General features: G+C 47.6%; 1 protein-coding gene across 1 annotated transcript in view; it reads right to left on the reverse strand.

Moving 5' to 3' along the window:
• Window positions 1-2,003: 2,003 nt before the first annotated feature.
• The window catches only part of ONECUT3 (one cut homeobox 3), a 67,959-nt gene continuing 42,533 nt past the window's right edge, over window positions 2,004-27,429 (reverse strand). Inside the window, exon 2 of the mRNA XM_019489919.2 lies at window positions 2,004-2,451. Coding sequence (XP_019345464.1) covers window positions 2,159-2,451 — 293 coding nt within the window. The 3' untranslated portion in view covers window positions 2,004-2,158. The remainder of the gene's footprint in view (window positions 2,452-27,429) is intronic.

Below are 27,429 nucleotides of genomic sequence, written 5' to 3' on the forward strand. Positions count from 1 at the left end.
GTTTATTTCTTTCCTTTCTTTTTTCCTTCCTTTCTTTTCCTTTTCAATGTATGTATATATATATATTATATATATATATATTTCCTTCTTTCATTCTTTTCAGCAAGGTGCCTCACTGTTGCACAACAGATCATTTTCAAAGTAAAGTGAATAGAAGAAACTGTAGCACTAGATCCAAGATGGTACTATTTTACCCGCATCAATTCAATATTGTCCCTTTTTTTATAAAATTTTCCCATATGTGGAGGAGGGGCCATTTCCTTCTCCCCCAACCTCATCTTGTCTCCTCCCCCACCTCCTCCTCTCCCCAAGGAGGCACTGGAGTTTTGTAAAGAGGCATTGGGGGTGGGGGGGTTGGTTGGTTGCTTGACAGCTGATCTTAATTGTTTGGCCTTGTGATTGCTTTGTATATGGCACAAGTCACCATTTAGAGATCAGAGGAAACGATAAATTTTGAAGCTAGTACCATCTCTCTAGGATTTCGCATTTAAGGCAGGTTGTTAATTGGCACAAAAAAAAATCTGTCGTCTTTTGTAAGTTGCCGGTCTTTTAGTTGAGCTTTTTCTAGGGGTCCTTTTTTTTTTTTTTGTGGTTTTATTACTTTTTTGTTTATTTTTCCCTTTTGATCTTTTTTTTTTTCTCACATATATCTCTATATTTTGCAACTAGATCCATTTTTTTGTTGCTGTTTTTTTGTTTTCCACCGTGCACCATTGTTGATTTCAGCAGGGTTTTGGTTTTAGGTTTTCTTTCTTTGGTAACAGAGAGGAGGGTAGGGAGCGGGGCAGACAGTATGTGTATTACCAGTGGGGGGGAGACACAAAGCAGACAAAACAGTGCTTTGTTTGGGTTCGCTAACAAACCAAAAATAAAACAGAAATAAAGCAGCGAGCACTGCTGGGCTCGACCGGCCTCACCGGTCCAGTCCCCAGGAAAGATCAGATCCTGCAGTCGAAGTCTTTCCTCGTGGGTTTTTGTCAAACAACTATTTTTATACCCGATTTATTTCGCTAAAATGTGCTTCTTGATCTGCTTGAACTCTCGGTGACACAGTGCAATTCAACGTGGCACCCTCCTCTGCTGGCTCCTGTGTCACCCTGCTGTCAAAGCAAGGCCAGCAGGGGAGAGGGTGGGTGCTGTTTCTGTATTAATGTCTCCACATTTTCCTTAGGATTGGAATTTCTTTGGAAGGAATCCCAGAAGAAAAGGAGTCTTCTCTTGGGCTGTTTGCTTGTTTTCCCTTTTGGACCTTCTTTGTGCACTTGATGTCAAAAACCAGTAGCCGCAATGGATGCTCTTGGGGGCTTCTCAAAGGGTTGGAGAAATGTCTTCACAGAAGGTACTTATTTGCCTGAAGCTGTGGGGTGCACCTGGTGGGATTCTCAAAAGCATCGAGATGCCTAACTCCCATGCATTTCATTATTTTAATGGGAATTAGTGGCGCAGGTGCTTTTGAGCTCCCGCTTGGTGCCCGTCTGCAGCATTAAGCATCTAATACCTTTACAAATATGGGACTTGAGACCTCTGCTCTCCTATGTAAATGCCTGAAATGGGGAGAGGTTGGCTGCTCTTCTTTACTTAAATCGTATGGAATTTGGTTCTAAATGCATGAGCTGGAGCCCGTTTCTCAGGCTGCAAATCTTGTATCTTATCCTGTGAAGGGAGAGGCTAATAATGTGACGTTTAAAGGTGAGCCTAGTAAATACATCAGACTGTAGGGAGACATGTTTGGGGAGGGATGCACCCTCCTTTGTTGGCAGAAGCAGGAGAGGGCATCTCTCCTCAGTGGCTGGATCATGGGGAAGGAACAGGAGGCCTCATATCCTGTGTGAACCATGAGAGCTGCAAGGATGGTTTGGACTTCAGGTGGTTTGGGCATCACTCACTCCACTGGAAGTTTCCTCAGAGTGCCAAGAGAAAGGAAACTGCCCCTCTGCCATGAGCTTCTTCTGGGACTGGACTATGAAGGCAAAATCCTATAGGAGTAGGCCAAAATCCAGAGAGGGAGGCCAACTTCCCTGCAGCACCCAAGAGCACCCATCCATAAGGTCTGGGTCAGTTTGACTTGTCATTTGATTGGTGCATGTGTATAAGTGTGTGGTTTGATTTCTCATGAGGAAGGAGTGGTCAGGGGATACAGAGGGGCCAAGAAGGAACATCATGCTTTGGAGAAAGTGCTTGTAGAAGAAGAGGGGACCCCGGGGTTGGTGCCAGGCTCCTCCTGCCAGCGGTTCATGCACCGCCGGCGGGCGTTCATGAAGAAGTTGCTGACAGTATTGAGCTCCAGGCCCAGCTGCTGCGAGATGGTCATCTGCATCTCCTTGGAGGGACGCTTGTTCTCCTTGAAGATGGCGATCAGGGTGCGGCGCTGGAGGTCCGTAAAGACCAGCCGCTGCTTCTTGGGCTGCAGGCTCCGGTCTTTCTGCTGCTCCTGCTCTTTGCGTTTGCAAGCTACACATTCAAAAGAAAGAACATGGCCATTAATTGGTGCAGGATCCCATTACTCTGTGCTCCTGTCTCCTGGCTCTACTACAAAGCCAGGCCTCTTACTACCTGCTAGCCTGAGTTTCATCGTCCCTGGCTTTCTGCCCAGCTCCCTCTGTCACCTCTCTACCTTGTTCTCATCCCCTCCTCTCTACTATTTTCTCTTCAAAAGGGACTCCAGGTGCTTCCATCACTTGGCCGAGAAATGCCAGGGTGAAGACAAGCCATGCAAGTGACTGCTTGGAAGCCCTTGGCAGCCGGCATCTCACGGGAACTCTCAATATCCCTTTCTGGTAATAGGGCTGGAGACAGAGGTTGCTTGTGGTCTGATTTTGCTCCCACCCTCTGGCAATCTGGGGCCTCATAATTTAGGAACGGCACGAGTGCTGGAGGTGGCCATTCATCTTGTGCCTAGCATGCAACCCCTAGTCGCAGATTCCTTAGGCTTCACTGGCAGCTTCTGCTTCACATTGACTTTTGTCGCTGTCTGTTGACTTCACTGGAGGACTAACAGTCCCAGGAGCCAGTGTATCAACAGACACATTGCTTCACCTTTAACTCTCTATGAAGAGGATGGAGATAGACTGTTCTCTATGGCTGTGGGGGACAGGGCTAGGAACAATGGCCTTGAAATGCAGCAGAGAAAATTTAGGTTGGAGATTAGGAAGGAGGAACTTCCTCACTATGAGGGTGGCCAAGCATTGGAACGGGCTGCCTAGAAAGGCTGTAAAATTTCTGTCTTTGGAAATGTTGAAGAGCAGGTTGGGCAGACCCTTGGCTGGGACGACCCCGCCTTGAGCAGGCTGCTGGGCTAGATGGTCTCATGAGGTCCCTTCCAACCCTGCTTTCCTGTGATCCTATGACACAGCCAACTTGAACCAGCACAAAGTGGCTGAAATGGACTTTTGCTCACACTTCCTGGTAGGCCCCAGTGGTTCTCAAAGCAAAATGATGCAGCGGTCATTCTGCTCTCAGCAAGGTCCCAGAAGGTGGATTTTCCTTTGCTCCCTTTCTGCCCATGGACTGGACTGAGCAGCTTTAAGGTCCAGGAGATTTCAGCTTCCCCCACTGTTTTCCTTATCATGCTCACTCCCTTTCCTGTCATATTCAATCCCATTCCATGGGAGACATGGATACACTTCTGTCCAGAAGAACCAGCTTCAAATTCTCCCACCCTATCTCAGCTTAAACAGTAGGTCATGAAAAGAAGTGCTTTCCCAAAGTTGGGAGTAGGGGGTGGCACCAGGCTGATATGTGCTGGGGGGCAGGTGGGGGAAGTAAAGGCCTAATACATTTCCATGCTATGTGCAGGGAGCAGAGGAGCAGTTAAAGACATGAATATTTACATTTAAATCTACACAAATACCCCCACATTTACTTTTTTGGAGGGTCTTTTTCATGACTTCTTTTTAGGAGAAGAAGCTCAACAATGTAAAAAGAACAACTTGACACAGACATTTTTTCTCTGTATTTGGTAGTAGCTAGGATTTTCAAAAGTGCCTAAGGGCATTATTTAACAAAAATCTCCAAATGACTTAGGAGCCTAAATTCATTTTTCAAGAGTCACTTATGCACTTAAGAGCCTAATCCTCATTGAAATCAGTGAGACTTAGGCTCCTGAGGACTTTATCTTTGCAGGCTTTAAGATATATAGGCACCTATTGAGATTTTCAAAAGTGCTCAGACAGCCAAGTCCCATTCAAATTGTTCCTCAGGCCTAGTTTTTAAAGTTAAGTGCCTAACTCCATGTGATTTAGCAGCCTAAACAGTGAATCAGGATCTGGCCATAAGTCATTAATGAAAATGGGGAAATTTGGCCTATAGTGACTTTCAGCTGAATTTATGCTCCTCAATTTCTGAAGTATTTTTGAAAAATTTACTCCATTGCATTTCAGTGGGATTTGAACACCTTACTCCCCTGAGCTGCTGCTCTGTAGCCTTTACCTGGACCCTCCTGGCACTACATAGGCTCCTAGGACCACTAATCCAGATCAGAGGCTCTGGAACCACTTCTTGCAAGCCAATAGTCTACACGGGGCTTGTAGTCTGCAGGCAAATCCACTGCTCCTGTGGATCTGGAGGCTGCCATTGTGTGCGTATGAGTGTTAATAGGCATATCTGGCTGCCTGGCTGTCTGTCCATCCTTAGTTTTTCTGAACTTAGTGCTGTCATTTACCCCTTTCAAAGTATCACCTTCAGCTCAGTCAGACAGGTGGCACTTTACAGAGGCGTAGCCAGACAGCTCAGCTCCTGGGACAGCCACGTGACACCCGGAGCAGCGCTAGCTTCCAACAGTCACAGCAATATGATCAGCCTCCACGTTGAACGTGGCTATTTTTGCACCCTCGCCCCCCACCTCTCTTACACTACTGTTACTTTACTCCAGTTTTCAGTTCACTTTCCCTGAGGGTTGGTCAGGTCATGCAAGCGCAAGCCCAAGGGAAAGGAATAACTTCACTGTTCAGCCTCCCTTGGGCCACCCAAGTCCTGGAGAGGACAAGGACAGTTACAGAATGAGTCTTGGGCATCCACGTGGTGTTGGGAGTAGATCTGAGTCCTTCTCTTTCAGAAACACAAGGGCTAAATCATCAACTTTGTAAGCTCTCATCAACTTTGGAAACTCTCATGGCTCAGTTGAAGTCAAAGGACCAACGGCAGTTTAGAGGAGCTGCAGCTCTGGCCTTTGGGGCTCTGCCATTTGAAGAACCTAGGAGGCAAAGAGCATCCCTGCTGTGGAGCTGACAGAGGTCCTCAGTGGTTCAGGCAGTTGAATACCGTACGACATCAGAGAATCAAAGTCAGCACAGCACTGCTTCAGAGAGAAGATCTCCCTTTTGGGATCAATGGGCAGGCTCTGCGTATGCCTTAACTTCTTACCCCAAAATACTACAGGTCCCATCAGCCCTGGTCTCAGGCTCACAGCAGAGACCAAAGCAGAGCTGCTAGAGGCACTGGGATGGGTACAAGGAGGATGTCCCTAGAGCAGGAGGATGTGATGCCATCTCGTTACAGACTACTCAGCAGCTCAGTGGGAACTAGACTGCCTCAGAGGAGGAGAGAGCCCCATGGCAATACGCACCCCTTTGGGTCCTATTTCTATTGTAAGATGGAAATTGTTTGAACAACAAAACCAGACCGAGGAATAGGAGTTTAACTGGTGCAGTCCACTGGATTTGAGGGTGAGGACATCACTGACAGCCAATCAAACACTCCCTTTGGAGTTCAGATTGCTAAAGTCATCTCATAGGCATTTGTGGTCTTGCTTTGCTTTATACCATGAGTCTTGCAAGGTTTGTCTGTTATCTGTCCTCTTTGAACTGTCCACCAGCCACATGCATTCCTCAACAGTGGGCTCTCATTTCTCTATTAATTCACAGTTGTGTCTTTATTTCCAGTAAAGGCTAAGTCATTCTTTGCCTTGTCGTTAAATAACTTTATAGGGTTAGTTCAGGATGTCTATAATGTTAACAGAATAGTGGACTCTTGGAGAGTCATCCCAATGCTTTGGTTGAGGGGGGTCTTGTGACAGGTTACACCTCTTGAGTGTGTCTATACTTTAGTTGTGTTATTACATGTGCTACTTAACAATCGTAGGATAGCTGTGAAACATTTGTTCCATGATCCAAGTACTTTCTTCCAGCTGTGTTCAAACTTGGCGATAAAGTCTAGGCCCATTTCTCCATTGTTCTGTGCCTGGTGTGGTCATTTGTCCCGTTGCAGGGTGTATGTAAAAAAACATCCATTCTGAATTAGTAGCATTTTACATCCACTTTGTACAGGTGCAAATGACTCGGCATACACACAGGACATTGGGGAAGTGAGTTAGATTGTCCTGTTTTTGCTGGAATGCGCGGTTGGGTTCATTTCATTATCCCATGTTAAAACAGGAGAAAAAAATGAAAGGGTAGACACATCGCCAGCGTGAACAGTGACGATTGTGATGTCTTGTGGTTAAAGAGATTGAGTGAAGGCATTATAAGCCTGCGTTTCCCCTGTCTTAGGCCTCGTGATCATTTATAAAGTAAGTGTAAAACATTATCTGATCAGAAGAGCTGCATTTTGCACCAGCTTTGTGCAAAGTAAAGAGCACGGGAGAGTCAGGTGAAGAAAGCTCAAATGACTCTTCTATTGAACAGCGAGTCTGTTAACTCACTGCAATGCAATTTTGCTGAGTATTAAGGCTGCTTTAAAGGTGAGCTGAAATGAATTAAGTGATCCCAGATCATTTTTAGAAGCTATGTAGAGTCTTAGGGACTGACTTAAGGATAAAGAGCCTTTCATTTGTATGCAGGATCATTGGCATGTAGACATCAAGCTGCTTCACGGTGGGTAAAAATTTCACAAATGTCTAAAATTATGTTTTGAGATAACTCCTGCAATGCTGAGTCCTGTTGGAAACCAAGGAGATGAGCTTAGCTCTAAAGTGTGGTATAAGTTTGACCTCGACTCTACCTTGAGGTACAATCTACCTGTGCCTTGCTTCCCTTAGGACCTTACATTGTGACAGCTATCTCAAGTTAGCTGTCTGGCTGTGTCACGGCGGGGTCCTATAGGAGGGCCGTGATCTCCTTAAGGCCCTCTCTCCGTGCCAATTCGGCCCAAGGGCACCCTCGATTCTCGCCCGCCATGTCTTTGCTGTTTAATATATGTTAGGAGGCTACCTTCCGACTCCCTGGGCACGGATAGCTGGGACCGCTGTCCCCGTGTTCTCCTGGACCCCACCAGGGGTCTTCTGGTATACTGGGTGCTTCTCAGGCACCCTAGCCTTATGGGCTACGCGTGGCTCCTACCACCCCATATACCATGCCCCAAGCCTCGCTGATGTACTAGACGTTGGACTGTCAACATAAACACATGCCCGCTCTCTCGGGCCTTCTTGAACGTCGCCCCTCTCGGGGCTCCTGATGTACCCCTTTCTGGGGTTCGCTCTCTAGTCTACTGCCCCTCCTTTGGGGGTCTCGATATGCCCGCTCCGGGCTCTCTCTAAAATATCGTCCCTCCTTGGGACTCTTGTCCACTCTGGGACTTCCTATTGGGCCACTGGTCTTTTAGGCCCACCGCACTGCTTCCCCTTTTCTAGACGCTGTGCCGCTGTCCCCTTTTCCTGGGGACCACCGCAGCACCCTGTCCCTCGGGCTTATCGCGCTGCTATCCCCCTTTTCTGGGGACCACCGCAGCACCGCCCTTCTTCTGGGGCGCTGTACCGCTAACCCTCTTTCATGGGGTCCACCGCAGCACCCTGCCCCTGTCCTGGGTTTTCCTGCAGTGCAGGCCTGTCACCGGGCCCGCCATGCCCGTCCTGGGCTTCTCAAATATTGCCCCTCTTTCGGGCTTCTCAATATACTGCCCCCCGTCTAGGGCTCACCATGCCCACACTGGGCTTCTTTAAAATGCCCTTCCCTGGGCCTGGGGTGTTCGCACCCCGCACCGCTGTGCCCTCTTTAGCGCTAGACTGCGCCCTCACTGGCGCTAGGGCCCCCACGCCGCTGTGGGTCCCTTTATGAGGTTAATGCGCCCTCTTGGCGCATTCTCTGGGGTCCCTATGAGGCCTCCTCCACCCCTATAGCCTCACCCAAACCACCGGTGTAATACACAACAGCACAAACATAAACTCGAGCCTCCTGGCTATAACTCAAACTGACACCCTCTGGCTATAACAAGATTTCTCAGTGTAACCGCGGTACTTGCTATTAGGCTCCTTTCTGCATCCTAACTCCAGGAGCTCCTGCCCCTCTGACTGCTGGCAGGGAAAACCTGCTAGCCTGGCCTTGACTCTAGGCTTTATAGGAGCCAGGCCCTGCCTCCTACAGGCAGCTGGTTCTCGTTAGCTGCCCCAGCAACCCACATCTGTACTCATTATCCTGGCTAGGGCTTTTCCCCAGCAGGTTTCCCCTCTCTAGGAGCCGGGCAGGGCGGCACGCTGGGACAGGCTGTAACAACAAAGCTTTGTGCAGTGAGGACGTGGCCTAGGGGACTTAGGCGTATTAACCCTTATGAAAAGGGATGGGTTTGAGGAGCCAAAGTCATACATGCCTTTGAAAATGTTACCATGCCTAACCAGACACGGTTCTTTGGGTGAATCTGATATCTTTTATTAGACCAACTTAACTAGTTGGAAAACAATTATTAAGCCAGCTTTCGGGTTCAGAAACCCAAACCGGCATGTGTACTGAGATCTCTATGTGCTATGGTTTTGGCAGGCAACGCACAGCAGGAGCAATGTTAAAAGATTTTTCAAGCCAGAAAATAAGATTACAATAAGCGACTTTAATCTCCTGCAGAGCAGAGGCAAGGCGATTCTGCTCACTGCTTCTTTCAATGAGCCAAAGAGCTTGTGACTGAACTAAGGAATACTATTTGAAAGGATACCCATTCTTCATTGAAAGAGCCTAGGTGACGGAAAACCTACCACAACCTTGGGTCAGCTGTTCATCACCTTCCCAATTAAAAACGTGCTCCTTACTTCTAGTGTGAACTAATGGCAAGCGGCAGCACAGCCCATTCACATCTGTCCTTTCTGAGGAGGCATGATGAAAGTGCGTCCGTATTGCAAATCACTTCCTCCAACTTTTTGGGAGAGGGAGGGTTTTTATGATTTCTTTTTTCCAGCTTGCTTTTCTCTGCTCAAATCCTCATTGTATTCTAGGCACCCTGAACTAACAGTAGGCACAGATACATTTGGAGGTCCGTCACTTCCAGCCCACGTTGGGTAGATCTAGAGCTGATAGCCAAATCACTTATCTAGCAGTTATTGCCTATTCTCTTGTTGCTGGGCACAGACACAAGCAAGTTGCAAATGGATACATTAATTGGTGAATTTTTAGACATGGACTGGTTCCAAATCGGTTCTCTGCTTGCATCTTGGGTTTCTGTTGCTTCCTGGTGATTGGTCATCTTTGTCACATGGTATTGATTCTTTCCCCTGATTGCCTGAGTGCTCAGCTCTAATTAGGGCTGCCAGTTTACAGGAGACAACAGATTTGCCCAAGCAAAATATATCCAATTCAAGCCATTTGGTTTGGGGCGATAATGGTTAGCAGAGAGCATTTCCCCAGGCTTTGCCAAAGGTCCTGAATCCAGCTGCCCTTTTTTTTTGAATTTTATTGGAAACAGACATTCTGAAGAACAAAGACATTTTTAACCCTTTGTGGTACCAGGTGGAGTCTGGGTCCCATGAGGTACCTCAGTCAAACAGCCAGCAGATGAATGTGTTAGTGAAAAACCTACCCTATGACCATCAGATGCTTGCAAAAAGAACAAACAAAAAAACCTTTTATAGAAAATTTGACTTTTTTCCAGACATGAATTAAAAGCAAAATCAAAAAAACCCACAGGCGTGCACAGTCCGAGCAGTGAGTGACATATTGGCTTTGATCAGATCCCCTCAGCCCCCCGCCCCCCCCAGCTCCCAGTTCACTCCATTCATACTTTAGTCCAAACCTCTGCTCACTCTCAACAATGCTGCGGGTGAAAGCTAGAAGCAAAGGGGTGTGCAACTGTGCATCAGGCCAAACCGGTGTGTGGTATAGTGTAACTGTGGCAACTCCTGCCTTTTGCTGAACATGCGAATGTAATGGGTTGTATGAGCAAGACCCCTTCTATGTGTCCTTCCCATGCAGTCCTCCAAAATGCAGCAAAGCAGCAGTATTTATATGTTATGTTTGCAGTTAGTTGGAACAAAGCTGCATCTGATTGCTGCAAATCACTGACAGCAAAATAGGTCAAGGATCTTGTGTCACTTCTTGATGCCTATGATATAATGGTCATTTTTTTTTGCCCGATGAATTACTAGAGGCATTTACTTCATAGCCATCTCTGTGACAAGGTAATATCTCCCTGCACTCAGGGTGAGAATGAATGTGTATGGCAGATGTTGGCTTTCTGTTGGTGATGATTGCTGTGTAACGTTAGCATTACCTACCAGTGAGTTTAAGGCCTGCAACTATCCACAGTAGGTCCTCGCTTTTGCTCTGTCTGTTTTATATACCTTTGCATAGGAGACACTATTAGATGTGCTAGGTGTGTTAGGTGTGCTCGCCGAGGGACAGGTGCAGGTTGTATTCACCCCAGCTATAATTGCAGTGAAGGGTGAAGTTCCTTTATTATGGTTCCCATCTGTTGGCCCATCTTTCACACGAGCTGCATTGGATAGACTGAGAAAAGTTAATCAGTGTTTCAAGTTTTTAAACTCCACTCAATTATGCAACATGTAATAGCCAGTGACTAATAGTGTTGCTTCAATTCTGCAACTCAAAGGCAATGCTCATTAGTACGGCTACTCAAGAGGATGATGACTTACTGGAAGAAAAGACTTGGGTTCTCATTTTGGCGCTAATATTTTTCTGTCCATATGATGTTGGCCATATCAGGGTACTGGACTGTGCTTTGGTTTCCCCAATACTGAGCTATTTAGGTAAAACATTTCAAGATATATGAATGAATGAATGATATCGGTGAAGGGGCAAAGGTACTGAATGTTTTCCATAGTACAGTATTATTTTATCAAAGCAATACGCCCTTCCATTACTATCATGATCAACACTAGCTGGAACTGGTCAAAAAATACAAAACATCGGATTATTGGATCACAGGAAAATATGGCTGGAAGTGACCTTACAAGATCACATCTAGTCCATCCCCTTGCTCAAGGTAAGATCATCCCCAACTAAACCACCCCAGACAATTGTCTGTCCAACGTGCTCTTGAAAATGTCCAAGGATGGGGATGTCCACAATTTCTCTAGGCAGCCTGATCCAATGCTTGACCACCCTCATAGTCAGACAGTTCCTCCTAATCTCCAATAAATCTCTTCTGCTGCAGTTTAAGGCCATTGCCCCTAGTCCTACCCCCTATGGCAACAGAGAAAAGCCCATCTCCATCTTCTCTACAATTGCCCTTCAGGTATCTGAAGCCTGTTTTCAAATCCCCCCTCGGTCTTCTTTTCTCCTGATTAAACAATCCTAGTGATTTCAGCCTTTCCTTATAAACTTGCTTCCCAGTCCTCTAATCTGCATTGGACTCCTTCTAACCTGTCCACGTCCTTTTTGATGAGGAGGACTTTGCACTTGTCCCTGTTGGATCTTATCTGATTGATTGTGGACCATTTTTTCCAGTCTGTCCAAGTCATTCTGGATCCCAGACTGCCTGCAACTCCAGCTCAACTTGGTGTCATCCACAAATTTGATAAGCGTTCGTTCCACCTGTTATCCAAATCATGAATATACATTTGCAAAACGTCTTTGCAAATTTGTTTTGTTAATTTATCTCTTTTTGGGGTGATTTTTTTCATTTACTGTGGCTGCCTGAAAAGCAGCACGGCTTTTTCTGGAACATTTCTTCAAACAAGGAAAAAACCCCACCAAAACCCTCCAAAAAACAAATGCGTCTCTCTCTCTTCCCTCTCCTCCCCCATTGCAATATTAAAGTTTGGAGTAATTTGATCGCATCTAAATAATGAATTAATTGTAGTTAGGTATCATCTGGAGACCTTGATCAGGGGTTGGGATGCCACCGTGCTGGATGCTATGAAGACCTTCTGGTATTGCCTACACTCAAGTAATGTATAGCTGCAGCTCTTTTGATAAAACAGGACAAAACTCCTGCTGTGGACATGTTTCCACTGGTGTAAATTAATCCTGTGTGGGAAGAGAATAAAGTCCTTTTCTTCCTCTGGTTTCTATCCACCTGTTCAGCAACAGCAACGGTGCCATGTGAAGTCCTGAAATCATTTAATTTCTACAGACTAATATTTGCCAAACATTTGGCCACCTCTCCTTGCCTCAAACCTATAGCATCTGGGTCCTTAGAAGGTCTCCTATCCAAAATCTAGCCAGGCCCAGTATTGCTTAGTCCCTGAAAGCAGGTCCCTTCAGTCCATCATAGCCACTAATAAAGCCTCTAAAAGCTTCTAACCATCTAGAGTAGGAGTGCTTTGCTTTAAGCATACCATCGTATTATATAGGCATGGGATGCCATTGCCAACATGTACACAACTTATACAAACAAAATTATCTGTTATAACTTATTTCAGCCCCCAAAACAAAAAAGCTGGTCTGGTTAAAAGCATAGCTTGGTTGCTATAACTGCAGGTACGGGTTGTATTCTACCTAATAGGTGTCTAAATGACGTAGGTGCTTAATTGCAATTCTGTGCCAACATGGCCAAGTATTTGAAAATCCATTAATGCATCTACTTTTGTAACACACCATTATTTTACCCTTAAGATCATAGGGACCTTAGGATCTTACCCTATGATATCATAAAAGAGCAGTGAGGAGGAGCAGCCACCTACTTTTTCCATTAGCAGTTTTTCAAGGACCTGAACAGGGTGGAATAGAATTGCATTTGGGCACCTCAGGTCAGTGATGTTACTGGTGGACTATAACCTGGCACAAAATGTAGCAGCGGGAGCACCAGGGGCATTTGCCCACACAACTGTGCCAATCAGAAATCATACACGACCATACATCTAATACAGGGATGTGGGCAAAATTTTGCAGCATAGACCTGGCGTAGATTATACTGCAACCAGTCCCTAAGCAGTTGGTACCCCAATGTGCACAGCAGTGCTAGTCAACATCGATTGCTGTGTAGATGTACCAACTGCCTGGCTGGAGTGAATGATATGGGGTATTATACTAGCATCTAGTGGCGAGACAGCAGAATAGAGAGTTGAATACAGATGGTTGTCTGGATGGATGCTTGTGTAGTCGACTGGGTACATGTCCAGCAGCACCTGTAGGGCTGGTTTATTGGGGATCAACTCTAATGAACCTGGAAGCCCTGGAGAGCCTCATTATATATTTGTATATGAAAACAGAAGTATTTTCAAGTTACAATATTACCATCCCAAAAGCATTAAAAGATGCACAAAGGGACACATCTATAAGTGCACTTTAATGTGCATTAGCCTATTTTAATGAATGTCACAAAAAAACCCCATGCTCTTTAGCTAATGCACATTAAAATAGGCAAATGTGCCTTTTTCTAGGACCTCACAATGGAAGGTACTTTACTTTTACATATGCCCCGAGGGTGGACGGGGGTGGTGCTTTATTTAGTGTCTCTGAGAGCTTTTCTAATTAAAGCGCTGCTACGTCTCATGGACCAGCATCCCCATGCTTCAAAATGGTCCCAGGGATGCTTGTTCAATGAACTTTTGATAAAGTGCCCCCATTTTTGAGCATGGGGATGCTGATATGTGAGATTTAGGAGGCTACCAGGGCATGGTAATTACCATGCTCCTACAGACTTGATTTATCAAGTCTGCTCAGACACTGGACTTCCAGCAGGTTGGAGCAGCCTCCGCGCTTGTGTATAGGCACCCAGAGGGTACTAGATTTAATGCACATTACCTAAAGCGCATTAATGAACATGTAGATGTGCCCAGTATGTTTTATCATCTGAGTGCTAAAGGTTTTTGGTTCCTGGTTCAGTCCCTGCTATTAGTTCACACTGAGCCTGCAGTTTTTACTCGTGTTGTTAGAGGTAAAATGAATGAGACCAAATTCTGGCCTATGGTATATCAGAAAATAGTCCAGACTTGAGTCACTAATGTTGGCATGAGCAATGCCACAGACCTTAAAAGTAGTTAGATGAAACAAAAAAATTAGTTTTGTGGTATTTGTAGTTGAGTGTTGGAGCTTTTTGAGTGGCTAATAATGTACTTTCTGGAAGATGACTGTGAAATCTTAATCTAATCACAGGACTCCAGGTGCTGGAGTTGGCCCTACTGTAGCTGTGCTATCATCTTTTTTCACAAACATGGTGATCAACAGCACTATAGAGATATTCAATTCTTCCTCTTCATCCTTTGGTAGCGCCTTCAGCTCCTGAGACAGACAACTTTGTATTGGGTGCTGTGCACATATAGAAAGACAATCCCTGACTCAAAATGGTCACGACTTAAGTAAAAAATAAAGGGAAGTGATATGATTGCCATTGCACAGCTGAGCCACGGAGCGGCAAGAATAAGGTGATTCCTTCAAAGTCACACTGGCATCTGTGATGCAGCTGAGGACCTGGGCGCACAGACAGGTTCCCATGAGGCAGAGACAGTAGGGCCTTAGAGCAACTCATCTGCTCTGCATTAACTGCCTATGTGCACACTACCCTGTGGTGTATGAAAGTTAACCCACCGTAGCCTTGCCTTCTTACCACAGAGAAGATTTTATTTACTGTGTAACGACAGCCTGCACACCTGGCACACCGTGAGCCCCAGCTTTCCTTTGCCATATGGTAACTTGTTCACATGTCCGTAGACAAGAGATCTCCAGACTCTTAGTCTGCTGCATTAGCCGAGACAGCCTGCTTTCTCCCAAAGTGATCCTATCATTTGAGTGCTAATGGTTCCTGGTTCAGTCCATGCTGTCAATCCACACTGGGCTAGCAGTTTACCCAAGATAGAGGTCATCTGAATTAGACCAACTATGTGGCATGGCAGAAAATAGACTTGAGTCACTAATGGTGAGATTTGAATAATGATATTTTTTTGCAGGCGTTAAGCACAAAGACTTTTAGCAGGGAGGCCTACATCCTTATGCCCTGCCTTAATATGAGGGGAAACTGAGGCATGGGACATAGGCGGTGCATAGAGGGGGCACATGCCTCCCCTGAGATTGGCCCTTGCCGGCTGGGGAGTGGGGGGCAACAGCTGGTGCCCCCCCCAAGAATGTGGGGGTGCCGAGGGAATTGCCAGTGGCACTTCTGGGTTTGCCCCCCGTCGGTGATCGGCCGCTGGGGGACCCCACCCTTGCCCGGTTGGTGATCGGCCACTGGTGCCCCCCCAGGATCAGGAGGCACCAGTTGTTCGTGGCACAGGACAATCTAAGGTCATTTATCAAATGCAAATGGCAGAGCCAAGGATAGGAGACAAGGGCTCCTGACTCACAGTCTAATGTGTTAACCCCTACCCACTTTTGGGGACCCCAGCTTAACAGGGCTGGTAGGGAGGGGACACAAACCGAGACCCTGGCATGAAATTCTGGAGTCGAGCGGATCATGAAAGAACGCCCAGGCTTCCTTCTGCATTTCTTTATTTATTTTCTGCTGAGACCACTTTGCACATCTCTTCCCAGTCAATCTAATTACAGCTCCGCGCAACAAAAATCAATAGTGACTCTCGTCAGATCTATTTACGACAGCTCTCTAAACCCTGAGCTGATGGATCTTTTTCATATTTCTCATCCCTGGCCGCTGCTTTCCCAGGCAGGCTTTGTCTGCTCGGATCTGGCTGCGAGCTGTCTGGGGTGGGTTTTTTTCTGTCGCGGCAGGTAAGCGAGCCCTCGTTGTATCACCTCGCCGTGGAGGAAAGCGGTTGACCATATTTGCACAATCTGCCCTGACATCTTAAGTCTCACGAAGGTGGGACTTCTAGGACTGTTGGTTAGGAGTGGCAGCCGATTGGTACCGTGTGATGCTGCAGTAGTCTCTAAAACGGTGCGTTGTGGAAAGGGCAAGGAAGAGGCCATTGCACATGGATCTGAGGACTGGTTTCCCACCTCACGCTGCCCAGAACAGCTGTGGTTGAGCATTCAGGCCCCTTTGTTCTTGAGTGATTAGCGGACTTGCAAGCAAATCATTTCCCTTCCAGAATAGCAAAGCCACAGGGGAAAACCTTCCTGGAGAACAGTCCATTTTTCATGATCTGTTCGGGTCCAGTTCCCAACAAGGGGATTGTCAAAGGAAGGTGCCGGTGAGGTGTAGGAAGAGTGGGAAACAGAACGGCCCTGGCTGATTAGGATGGGTTTGGGCCTGTAACAATGTCCTGAATATTCAGGCCTTTTAATGCTTTCATATTGTGCTGCACACGCATGCAAGTGAGGGAGAAGCAGGCTTTGTCCCAGGAAGGACCAGGCACGCATTTGTAGAGTGAGGATGGTTTTGCGGACTGGAGCTGAGTTCAGTTCCTAGTCCTACAACAGGTGGCCTGTCCTTCATCTGGAAAGCAGGGATTTGTGGTGTTTTAGGGTCAAAAAGGACCTTTTGATCCTTTTACCACTTTACACTTGTATTGACCCAATCCTTGCTTTTGACTAAAGCAGCAGTTTTCAACCTTTTTTGGGGGGGACCCCCCTAACACATTTTGAATGGAGGTATGGATCCCTTTGAATTGTAAGCGTGGGTATTCACATATTTCTGATTGATCATAGTCATCTTCAACAGACCCCATAGACATAGTCTGCAGACCCTCGCTGGACTAAAGCATGCTCGTGTTTCTCTTGCCCATTTAGAAGGTAAACCATTTGGGACAGGGACCATCTCCATCTGTGTTGACACGCCATATTGACAAGCCCAAGCACACAAAGATCATGCATAAGGCCTCAAACATCTCAAGATTGGTTTCAAAATGATGAGATTTTAAAAAAATCATGGATTTTTAGGTCCTGTGATTGCCTTCCTCTGTAGCAGGGAGCGTGGCCTCTACCCGGGGTCTCCTGAGCATATATTAACCACACTTTACACAAGCAGGACGTTGGCTGCTGTGGTCCCCCCTGCTTTACCGGTGGCAGGTTAGGGTGCTATGTCTTGTGTCAGGGTTGATGGTAGATTTACTAAAAGGTTAGATTATGGATGGTATGGGATGGTTTGGATACGGCTGATGCTGCCTCAAAAAGGGGGTTGGACGGATGACCTCTGGAGATCCCTTCCAGCCCGGCTTCTCTGATTCTGTGATATTATATCGAGCTCAGCTCTGCCTTTCTGTTTTGTGAGTGTAAGCATATGCTTCCCCCCTTTCCCCCCGCTCCAGGAGAAGCCAACTACTAATTCCACACCGACACTCACTATCTATTTCTGTTTCAAAGGGCAAGACGAGTATTTCACCAAGCGGATGTTCGGGCTCTAATTACTTTGCCTGCCAGTCCTCTGAGTTCCTGCCTTTGATTTATTAAGCATGTGTGGGGATGATTTCCCTGAGAGTTCGGCATTTGAGCAGCACATGAGCTGTGGCAGATCAAGGGACGGGGAGCAAAGTCTGCACGTGGGATGCATAGAGCCCATTTTCTCCTTTCAAGAGAAGCCTGCAGCCTTCTTGGTGCGATTGCTGAACAATGGGCAGATGCCGGGGCTTCCAGGCAGATCCAGCATGCCTTGCTGACTGCCTCGGTGCTAAAGCAACAGGCCCTGCACTACCCCTCCATGGCCGTGGTCCTCACCTCTCTTCTCCCATCGAACTGTTGCACCTAATTCCAGCAGCAGGTCCATGGTGTGCATGTCCTCTACGGGCATTCAGCCACACGCTTCTGCTGCCAAGTTTTGTGCAGCTCCATCTGGCTGACATTTCATGCAATTTAGGAGATAAACTGCAGTTAGCCTTCTCTTTTTAAAGCTGCAAATTTAGTGCTGGTAAGAAAAAATGCGTTCATCAAAAAGGAATTTGGACCCCAAATGGATTTTCACAGAAAACTAAAAATGGAGCGGGGAGGAGGGGGTTGTCCATTTTCTACCAAACTGTTTTGTTTTGTCTTGTCTTTAACTGAAGTCCACTTTTTGCTTCCTAAAAAGGGTTTTCCCAAGCTGTTTATTTTGTTTCTATTTTGCGGCTTTCCTGAAAGATGATAGTGGGAAATGTTGATGAGGATAACATTTTTTTTTCCCCTCAAAATTTCTCTGTGAAAAAGATTTGGCATTTTCCAACCGCTGCTACTCATGCATTCGCCACATCCCTGCAGCCTGCTCCACACTTTTGTGGTGGGACTTGGAAAGAACTCAGACCCCTAAAACGGGACTTGGGTGGACTATAGACACCAAGGCTGCAAAACACCTGCTCACCTGCTGCTTAACTCTGGAGACACCTCGGCTCACTGGCCACTTCCGGTTTTGACTCAAACAAACATGCGTATGGGCCTGCAGTTCTGCATCGCGTGCGTGTCCAGAACTGCTCGGGTCTGAACAGCTCAACCCCTGACTAATTTATGGCCCAAAGACATGCAGCATGGCCCCCTGCCCCCAGAAGCAGCGCATCCTGGCGAGGCCACTCCTGAAAAAGCCCTGTCTGTCCATGACCACTTGTATTCTCCAAACTGAGAAACACATTAGTGAAGACAATCCCTGTGCCTCTCCCTTGGCTATACTTGAGACCATTGTTTCCATTGGAAGCCAATCCAAGAATGGGAGCCTAGTGCCCTGAGCAGAGCAGGAGGACTTTTTGGGGGGCACAACCCAAAGCAAAAAAGAGCAGATTCAGCAGCAACGGATTCAGTTGCATTCCTGCTGCCAGTTTCTCCAAGCTGTTCGGTTGGGACCAGGGTTCAAATTACACTTTGACTATTGAGGGGGTCTGTAAAAAAAAATTGGGCTGCCCATCATGATGCCCTAATAAAATTGGAGCCCCCACCCCAGGTTATGATTTGCAAAGCTTCATCTCTTATGGGGGGATGAGCTCCCCTGTAATTCAAACCCTGGTTGGGACAAGGGTGTCAGACTCACCCCTGCTTTCAGGCTGGATCTGGATATGGTTGTGGGGGCAGGATGGGAAGTGGCACACGGGTAAATTCAGCCACATGTTTCCTTCTATGCTATTAAAATAAATAGTCCAAAACATTAAAAAAGGTTGATGCCAAAATAAAACAGTTTGACCCAAAATAATTTTCCCCCAAATTTTTAATTTGCTGCAAATTCTGAAAATGATCATTTCTGGTCTGACTTGGAATGACATTTTTTTCAACCCTTTTGAAAGTGCCAAAGAACTGGAAAATCCATTATTAGCCCAGTCATAGTCCTGAGCTACGGATGCTGCCATATCCATGGCTTTCAGGCAGTACAGCATTGTAATTTGCAGTAATGATTTTTTGGTCTTACTTTAAAAGTCGCAAGTGATAGGAGCCCCCCTCTTTCCCCTGGCATACTGTTCTCCTAACTAGTAATTTAACTATCGGGGAGGTTATCCTTTGATTGTCCAGCTCTGTGAACAAGCCACTGTTATAAAGGAGCTACATGAAACTGCTCCAGAAATTTGCATTTGAATCAAATCAGTTCAGTTCAACATTGGACTGCCAAAAGTTGCTACTTGCCCAGTGCTACAGATGCTACTTTTCCTTGGTAATCCAGTTGGCTTTGGAGGTCAGAGGCTTGAGGCCTGAACCTGATCTACCATATTTACAGCAGTGAGAAAGGACAATCAAGGCTGTAGCCTATGGCTTTCCTCTGCCACATGATGCTAAAGGTGACTCTGCAGGGATCCAGGTTAACAACTGGACTAAGATGCCAGTTCAGACGAGCTCAGTTTACAAGTAAAAACATATGTGGCCAAACTGCCAAACCCACATAGTCCCTAGGGCTCTGCAAGCAAAGCTAGGCACTGTCCTTCCTCAGCGTTACCTGTGACAAAGCTTCTGGAGCAAAGATCATGTCCTCTGAGACCCCAGCACAGCCCTTGCATGCTTAACCAGGCAGCGCTAATGGGGCCTGGAGCGATCCCCTCCGTCCTGCCCAAAGCAGCAAGAGCCTCTGGCTCCGCTGTTGCCTCTGCAGGGTCAACAGGCGTTGAAGCCCCCCCAGCATCAACTCAGCAGCCTTGAGCACGATCTGCCCACAAGACGCAAAGCTGCCGGCTGAGTAGGGGCCATTTCCAGTTACTCAAGGAGTCTGAAAGGACAAGCCCTCTCCTTCCCTGCAGACGGGTTTCAGCTCCCACGTCTCATGAGCATGCGGGGCAGAGTGAGTTTTCCTTGACTTAACCTTGACAACTCCAGGCAAAACATCCCCCAAATCATTTCTAAAGGGACATAATAGAGACAATCAAATGGCTGCTGTTCAGAAGCTCTGATTATGCCTCCCAGCGTGAACTTCACTAAGCATTTAACTAATACCTGATGGCTTTCCAGGCTGCCACAGGCTGTCAGACAGCGGTTTCTCTATTATACCTACAAAACCTCTGTTTTCTCAACCCCGGCGCTCTCTCGCTCTCCATTCATCTGCAATACAACCTGCAATTTTCTGCCCACTTTGCTTAAGTGCTGGTGATTTGTTGAAATCACAAAAGACAGCCAGGGGCTTTCAGTGCCCACATGCTGGCTGTAAGTGAGGTTAGAAAAACACCAGGCTTTCTCATCCCCATTCTGTCAAACAGGCTTGGACAGACATGGGGAGAAACCTCAGTTAAAGCTGGGGGAGCATTGGATAACTTTGGGGGTTTGTCCGAGCATGTTCGGTTGGGAATCTGGGTTGGGAAATGGGTTTCTTGTGAGATGCCTGGTGCGCCCTGCTCAGACATAGTGGACTCCTAATCATTTGAATCCCTCAGGACTCAGCAGTGGTGTTTTTACTACTCAAGGCACCAGCTTCCCATGCAGGAGACTTGAGTTGTAGCCACTGGCCTGTTGGGTCACTTCCATCAAGTCACTTCACCTCCCTTTGCCTCAGTTTCCCCTTCTGTAAAATGGGAGGAATGATGCTGACGTCCTTCATAAAGAGCTTGGATGAAAGTGCTGTCTATATAAGAGCTTGGTATTATAACTATTGGATCATATATGAGAATAGTCTTTATCAGGCACTTTGGTGATTGGTTCTGTGTGTGTTATGAAAAATATGTGGGTTTCTTTCATGCTACTTGAAAATTACCAATTTGGGGGAAATTTTGGGGGGGAATGATTTTATCCTTCTGATTTTTTTGAAATCCCAAGCTATTTAATTTTCCACTGAACTGAATTTTTTTTTCCCCTGAGAAATCTTGGATTATGGTTTGAATTTGAGTTCAGCTACAGCAGTGTAGGAGTGATGTCAGGAGCTGTGATGGACCAGGAATTGTATGAGAGGCAAGGACTTCTTCAGGGGCGATATTGTTTATTGGACCAACTGCACAGTTGGGATAAAGTTAAGACGAGCTTTTGAATACAAGGTACTCTCCCAATGAGTGAAGTTATGGAAAGGTCCCAACTTCCAGATCCCGTCCAAGCTGTAAGATGCCACGAGACTCACATCAGTCACAGCGAGCTCCAAAGAATCAAGTTTGGGTTCTGCTTTCTGTAATATGAGCCCTGGCACATGTTTGCCAACTAACTGAAATCCAGATTGGTCTTCATATAGAGAAATAGGCCTGGCAATATGTAGGGTCCCTTTTGCCAGTAGTGAAAAAATATGAAAATGACCACTGAGTGGCAGTATAATCTCTCTCTCTCTGCCTCGCACACACGAACACACACTTAATGTAGCATTAACAAATAAATATCTTGGACAGAAAGCCAAGCAGGCCTGAATAGCTCATCACTTTTCTGGGATGATACAAAATACAAGCACATGGTAAATGTCAGCACCTGCCCTGAAGGTTTTACCCTCTAAATGAGTGGCTCTCAACCTTTTTAAACTCCAGGCACCTCCTTAGAAAATGCCATCTCTTCGTTTTCACTTGTTTTTTTGGCAACGGAAAAATAACGGAGCAATTCTTCTGTTGCAAAGAACCGCAAAAGACTGCGGCAGGACAGAATGGTTTTGACTCTCTGGATTCCTATTTGAAATCTCTGGGCTTAGCTCGTGTACTATATGTAGATGTTTGCACACTTCATGGTGCTAATATTGCATGGCGCCCTGCAGCAACCTTAAAGGGTCTCATAGCACCCCAGGGTATTGGATCACCCTGGTTGAGAATCACAGCTCTAAAGACACGAGCAAGACAAGGCACTGAGAGAAGTGACTCACCAGAGGTCACATTGCAAGTCAGTGGCAGAATCAAGTGGCCTTTGCCTCCCATCCCCTTCCCTGGACACATATGTCTCTGGCGGTGCAATCCAGTGTCTTGGGACACATCATGTCCTCCTTAGCAGATCGAGAACCTCAGGGGAACAGGCCTATGGAGGGCAGGGAGTTGTGCTTTTCCAGCCACCTGACTGTAAGCCAAAGACCAGGGTAACTGCATTTTTACAACAGCAAGCATCAAGGGCAAAAACCACACCGGGTTCCTATGTGTCTGGCTGTGACAGTCCCACAAGGCACCTCTCAAGCCCTGCAGACTGCAGTACGGTGCAGCTTTGCAGCTCCTGACCCCCAGCTCGGCTTTCCTTTCCTTGGGGTATATCAGCCCAGTGTGCTGGGTGTGCTAGGTAAGCCCCCAGGACCTGCTGAAGTCCTCACTGGGATGCAGCCCTGCATGGGATGGGCTGGGACAGCTGTCTAACAGGATGCATTTCCAGGCAACATTGCACAGGCCAGCAGGTTGGGAAGGGCAGGAAATTCCCACGTCCAGCTAAAGATCCAGGTGAGCTCTTAGGAGGCACAATAATGTAACTGCAGGGAGCTGTCCAGAAAACAGAGGCTCTCATACCAAGTGGCAGGGGATTCCCAGTGGCCCTGGGCCTGAAACTTAGCGCTGTTGCTGCAGCACAAAGCAGTGGGGCTTAGCATGGCCAGATCTGGCCCCGACAGCTCCTTCTCACTGCCATATGACCCAGTGGTCTGCAACAGGAGGGGACCCAAAGGGTCTCTGCTGGTTCCATGCAGTGATGGGGACAGAGGCCTGTGCCCGGAGGTGGATCCAGCCCAGCTTTCTTGGTAGCAAAGCATAAAAACAAGAGGGGGAAGCCTGAGGGGCCAAGTCTAACTGAGCTGCCTGCATGTGGCTGGGAGGTATTTTCCCACTGGTTCCCTGGGAGGTGCTGGAGCATGCGCTCCGATCCCGCGTGAGCCCCTGGTCATTGGTATGCAGCCTGTATGCTCTGGCAAGCCGTGCTCCCGGGCAGGCTGTTTGCAGCAAAGCAAATTAAATCTTCCTCTCAGCTCTGCAAATGAGGATGTTAGATGATATAAGAGGCTCCTGCACGCATCTCCGGGGGCATTTCCCTTTCTCAGAATGGACTCTGTCTTGGGTGGAAGAGGCCGGGCTGAAGATGCCAAGGAGCGAAGGGCTCTGGTTGTCCATGCAAGTATCCAGGGCAAAGTTCTTCCACACAGTGCTGTCTTGGGAAGGGGCTTCAAATGGGATTGCATCCTGGGATGGAGGGCATTCAGCTTATGTGGTCCAGTCCATCTGACAGAAGACCTGTGCCAATCAGTGCCAGCTGCACTGCAGTTTCTAGGGTGTGGATGCATGGGATGGAGACCTACCAGCCTGTCAGACTCTCCCCGCAGAGTGACAAGAGGCTGGTCTTTTGTCGGAGTCTTTTGTCGGAGACTCATGCTAAGCAAAGTTAAGAGAAGGAAAACCCAGGCCCACAGGCCCCTGGGTCCCAACATTTGGGATTGGGAAGGATCCTCTCAAAACAAGTGTCCCTGGTCCAGCCATGTCACAGAGAGGCTCTGTTTCCCCAAAGCATGCTGGGAATATCCTTGGTGTTTTGAGTGGATGCTTCTGACAGGAGGGTTTCATGGAAAAGGACCTTACTAGGAGCATAGGAATTGCATGTGGTCCTTCCAGGAGCAAATTCAGTGTCTGACAGTCACCAGAACCAATGCTTCAGAGGCATAACACCATGGTTCCTAGACAGCACTTCTTTCCCCCTTCTCATTGTTTTACAGATCAAGGGAGATACCCTTACTCTTTGCCTTATTCTGATACCCATTTTAGAGATGGGGAAACTTGAGGCACAGAGAAGGACGTTTGCTTGAATCTTCTCCGTGAGTCAGTGGCAGAATGCAGGTGACTTGAATGAATTCAAGATCAGCACTCTCCCCACTAGGCAACTCTGCCGGCCAGGTGAGGATGCTCCAAGAGCCACGGAGGATTTGGGGATGCTTTGCCTGCAGGCAGGCTCCCTGCACCTCTGGCAAAGGCAACTTGGTTTGTGCTCTGAAGCAGGAGGGTCTCACCACTTCTTCCGCTCATTGGTGGCTTTGCCTCATTCTTACCCACCCAGCTCCTGAGCCCAAAGGACACGAGGAGATGGAGGCAACCTCCATCCCAACTCAGCATAGGGCCCGGTATTGTGGGGAGGCAGAGTCTCATATGGCCCATTTAGGATGAACTGTGCTGCCATTGGCATCAGGAGCAGGGGGCCCATGGGCTCACAATTGTCCTTAGCTTTTGCAAGGAGGCATGCAGAGGCAGGCTGGGAATGGGGAGCAAGCTCAGTTTTTTCCAGGCAGATGTGTGCTACTCTGCTGGGTCCTGCATTTCAGAGCAGCCTTTAAACAGCAGCAGAAATAAGTGTGGGGAAATGGCTTTGCAAATCCTGCGCGTGCCACTTGGATGGTGAGCTCCTGACCCAGCCCAGCCCAGACTGGGCAGTGGTGAGGTCTGCTGGGGAGGATGCTGGGTGAGAACTGGACTTTGAAGAAGCCTCTCTCCCTCTGGTCCTGCAGTTTCATCGACACAGGGGAGACAGGCTCGTGCGAGCTGGAATTTTGTTTTGGAAGAAAACAGGAAAATATCTCACACGTTGGAACGTCCCGGTTTGGCATCTCCTGAAGGAACAAAGGAAAGAAAAAGGGGACGTTAGCAATTGCATCCCAGCTGCTTTGCCTGATCTGAAAAAACCCAGAGTGGCTGGCTGGGATCTTCCTGATCTTTTGGGCTTCCATTCTCACTGGCGGCGATGCCAAGTTCTGGGATCGAAAAACCCATCCTGGAATGGTACTGCCATCTTCCCCCTGGCACTGATGAGGTCTCAGAGGAGGAACATCCAATTCTTAGCTCAGCCCCTGCTCTTCTGGCAAAGTCATTGTCCTGCTCTGAGCCTCAGTTTCCCCTCTCACCCGCTGCCTAGTTTAGACGGAGCTCTGCAAGGCTCATAGTCTCTCACTATGGGTCTGTACAGCACCTTGCACCTGGGGCATCTTGCATTTGGAGCTCGGAGGCAAGGGAAATGGAGATCCCCCGTTGTCTCCAGTGCTGGCTGATCTCTTGTTTTAATCTTCTTTCCAGTCAGTGCTACTTAGTGTGACAAGAGCAAATTGGTGCTAATAAAGTGCTGGAGGAAGTCAACTTGGCAGGTGACTCCATCGGTGCCAGAGGGTTCTTGGCAAGACGTGTCGTGGGGAAAAAAAATCAACCTCCCTCTAGGGAAAGAGAAGTCCCAGCAAGCGAGTGAGTGGAGATGGGTGGACTTTGAATAGTGTGTTGGGAGGAAGAATGGTCTAAACGCGGTCTGTGGCTTCTCCTCCCTCCTGGAGGCTCGGACCAGCCCTCTTTCCGGGGGAGGAACCTGGCTGTCCTGCTGGTCGTATCACGGGGTTACATTGCGGGAGCAGATGGGGACAGAGCTGTGCAGGGAGCAGTGAATTTTGAGCTTTCCCCATTTATTTTCACTCTACTTTGGAACAAAACCCCGACATTGCCAAACTCTTCACGGCGGAAAATTCCCCCCATAAATTGTTTTAGGTGGATGCAAATGCTCTGTCTGGATTTCAGCCTTTTAACTCTTACATTACACTCCGCTTGTCCTCCGCCATAACTGGAACTGGAAACAAAAGCCATTTTGAAGTGGAAAAAATGGAAACTTCATTCCAAAGCTGTCACGGGAGGATTTCGGCATGGTTGGATGTTTCTCCTCTTGCAGTGAGTGAATCGGGCCCAATCCACATGATGGCACAGCATTGCGATTGCAACACAGCTGCATTTTCTGATGGCAAACAATCCCCTTCCAGCCCTGGACCAGAAGGGCAGGCTCGGTGCAGACTGGGAGACTCGTGTTCAGTCATACAGTCACTAATCCAATCCATGACTGTGAAATCCAGACCAGAAATTAAGGAGACTGTTGTGACAATACATATTTAGGCTTGGTGCTAAGGAACCAGAACAGCGAGATCTGTCTGTGTCCATCGGCCTCTAGAGAGAATCCTCTTTATTCTTCCCAGCAGCCAAACCTTGTTTCTTCCAGGACGGATCCTGCCATAGAACAAATTTACCTCTTTGCTCTGCCACTGACTTTCCCTGTGACCTTGGGCAAGTCCCTCCATCCTCCTTGGCTTCAGCTTCCAGGAAGCACCGAGCTGCTGCAGAGGGCAATGCTCTTGAGCCTGGTGCAGTCAGGCTTGAAGAGTGTTTCCAGCTCCCAGACTGGTCTCTTAGAACAGACCGTTGTGCTCCAAGGACAGGACAGGGGGGCAGGAGGCCTGTTTCTTAGCAATGTGTGAATTCAGGATACACCAAATGGCTTTTGACAAGTGGCCAGATCTGTACCCAAGTCTCTTTTTCCCTTGCACGGTCTAGGGCTGCCTCCTATTCAACTGTCACAATGTGACCTTGTGCTCTGCCAGTTGTCACACCCGGCTGTGTTATTCATCCTTTTCATAGACTGGAAACTCTTTGGAGCAGGGACAATTTTTTCAGTACATGTGCACAGAGCAGCTTTGATGGCGGGTTAGGATCTGTGGGTGCTAGTGTCATCACGCTCCTCCTCATCCTCACCCCGACCCCATTATTATGGCACCAAAATCTGGCTGATTTCACAGAATCTGAGAATCCGAGCTTGGGACACAAATTCACCATCATTCAGAATAACCCTGAAAATATGTATCCCTTCTGAGCCAGTCTCTGGAGAGAGCAGACATCCAGAAAGGACACGTTCCAATTATCAAGCAAGGAAACATGTCTTTTTATAGGGGCGGGAGAAAAAATTGACAATTACCCGTCATCCCTGATTAATATCTAATCTTTCCAGGCATTCTTATCAGGCGTGAAGTTGAAAGGCCTTTAGCTCGGCCTCCCTCTGGGTTGGAGCTGATTCATTTCTCTAATGGATCTTTGTATTCTGGGCGCTGAGCTGCACGCTCTGAAGTCTCCCAAGTCAACGGCAGAGCTCCCCGAACGGAGTCAGGCCCTGGGCAGGTTTACAGGGCGCTCTCATAGCCTGGGTGGATGCAGTACTCTTGTGGGAACGGGAGAGGGCTCCAAGAGCTGCCGCACCTGAGCTCACATAACACCTCAGCTGGGTTCATGGCCTGGTTTCTGTGCTGGCTGGATGCTGTTTAAAAAACTCTTGTGGGAGAGGCAGGCTAGAAGGGGTGAGATGACTGCAGCAGAGATGCTGACTGCTAGCTGCAGGTGTGATCTGCAGACACCTTATCATCTGCACT

The sequence above is a fragment of the Alligator mississippiensis genome, chromosome 16, assembly GCF_030867095.1.
Source record: "Alligator mississippiensis isolate rAllMis1 chromosome 16, rAllMis1, whole genome shotgun sequence".
NCBI lineage: Eukaryota > Metazoa > Chordata > Crocodylia > Alligatoridae > Alligator > Alligator mississippiensis.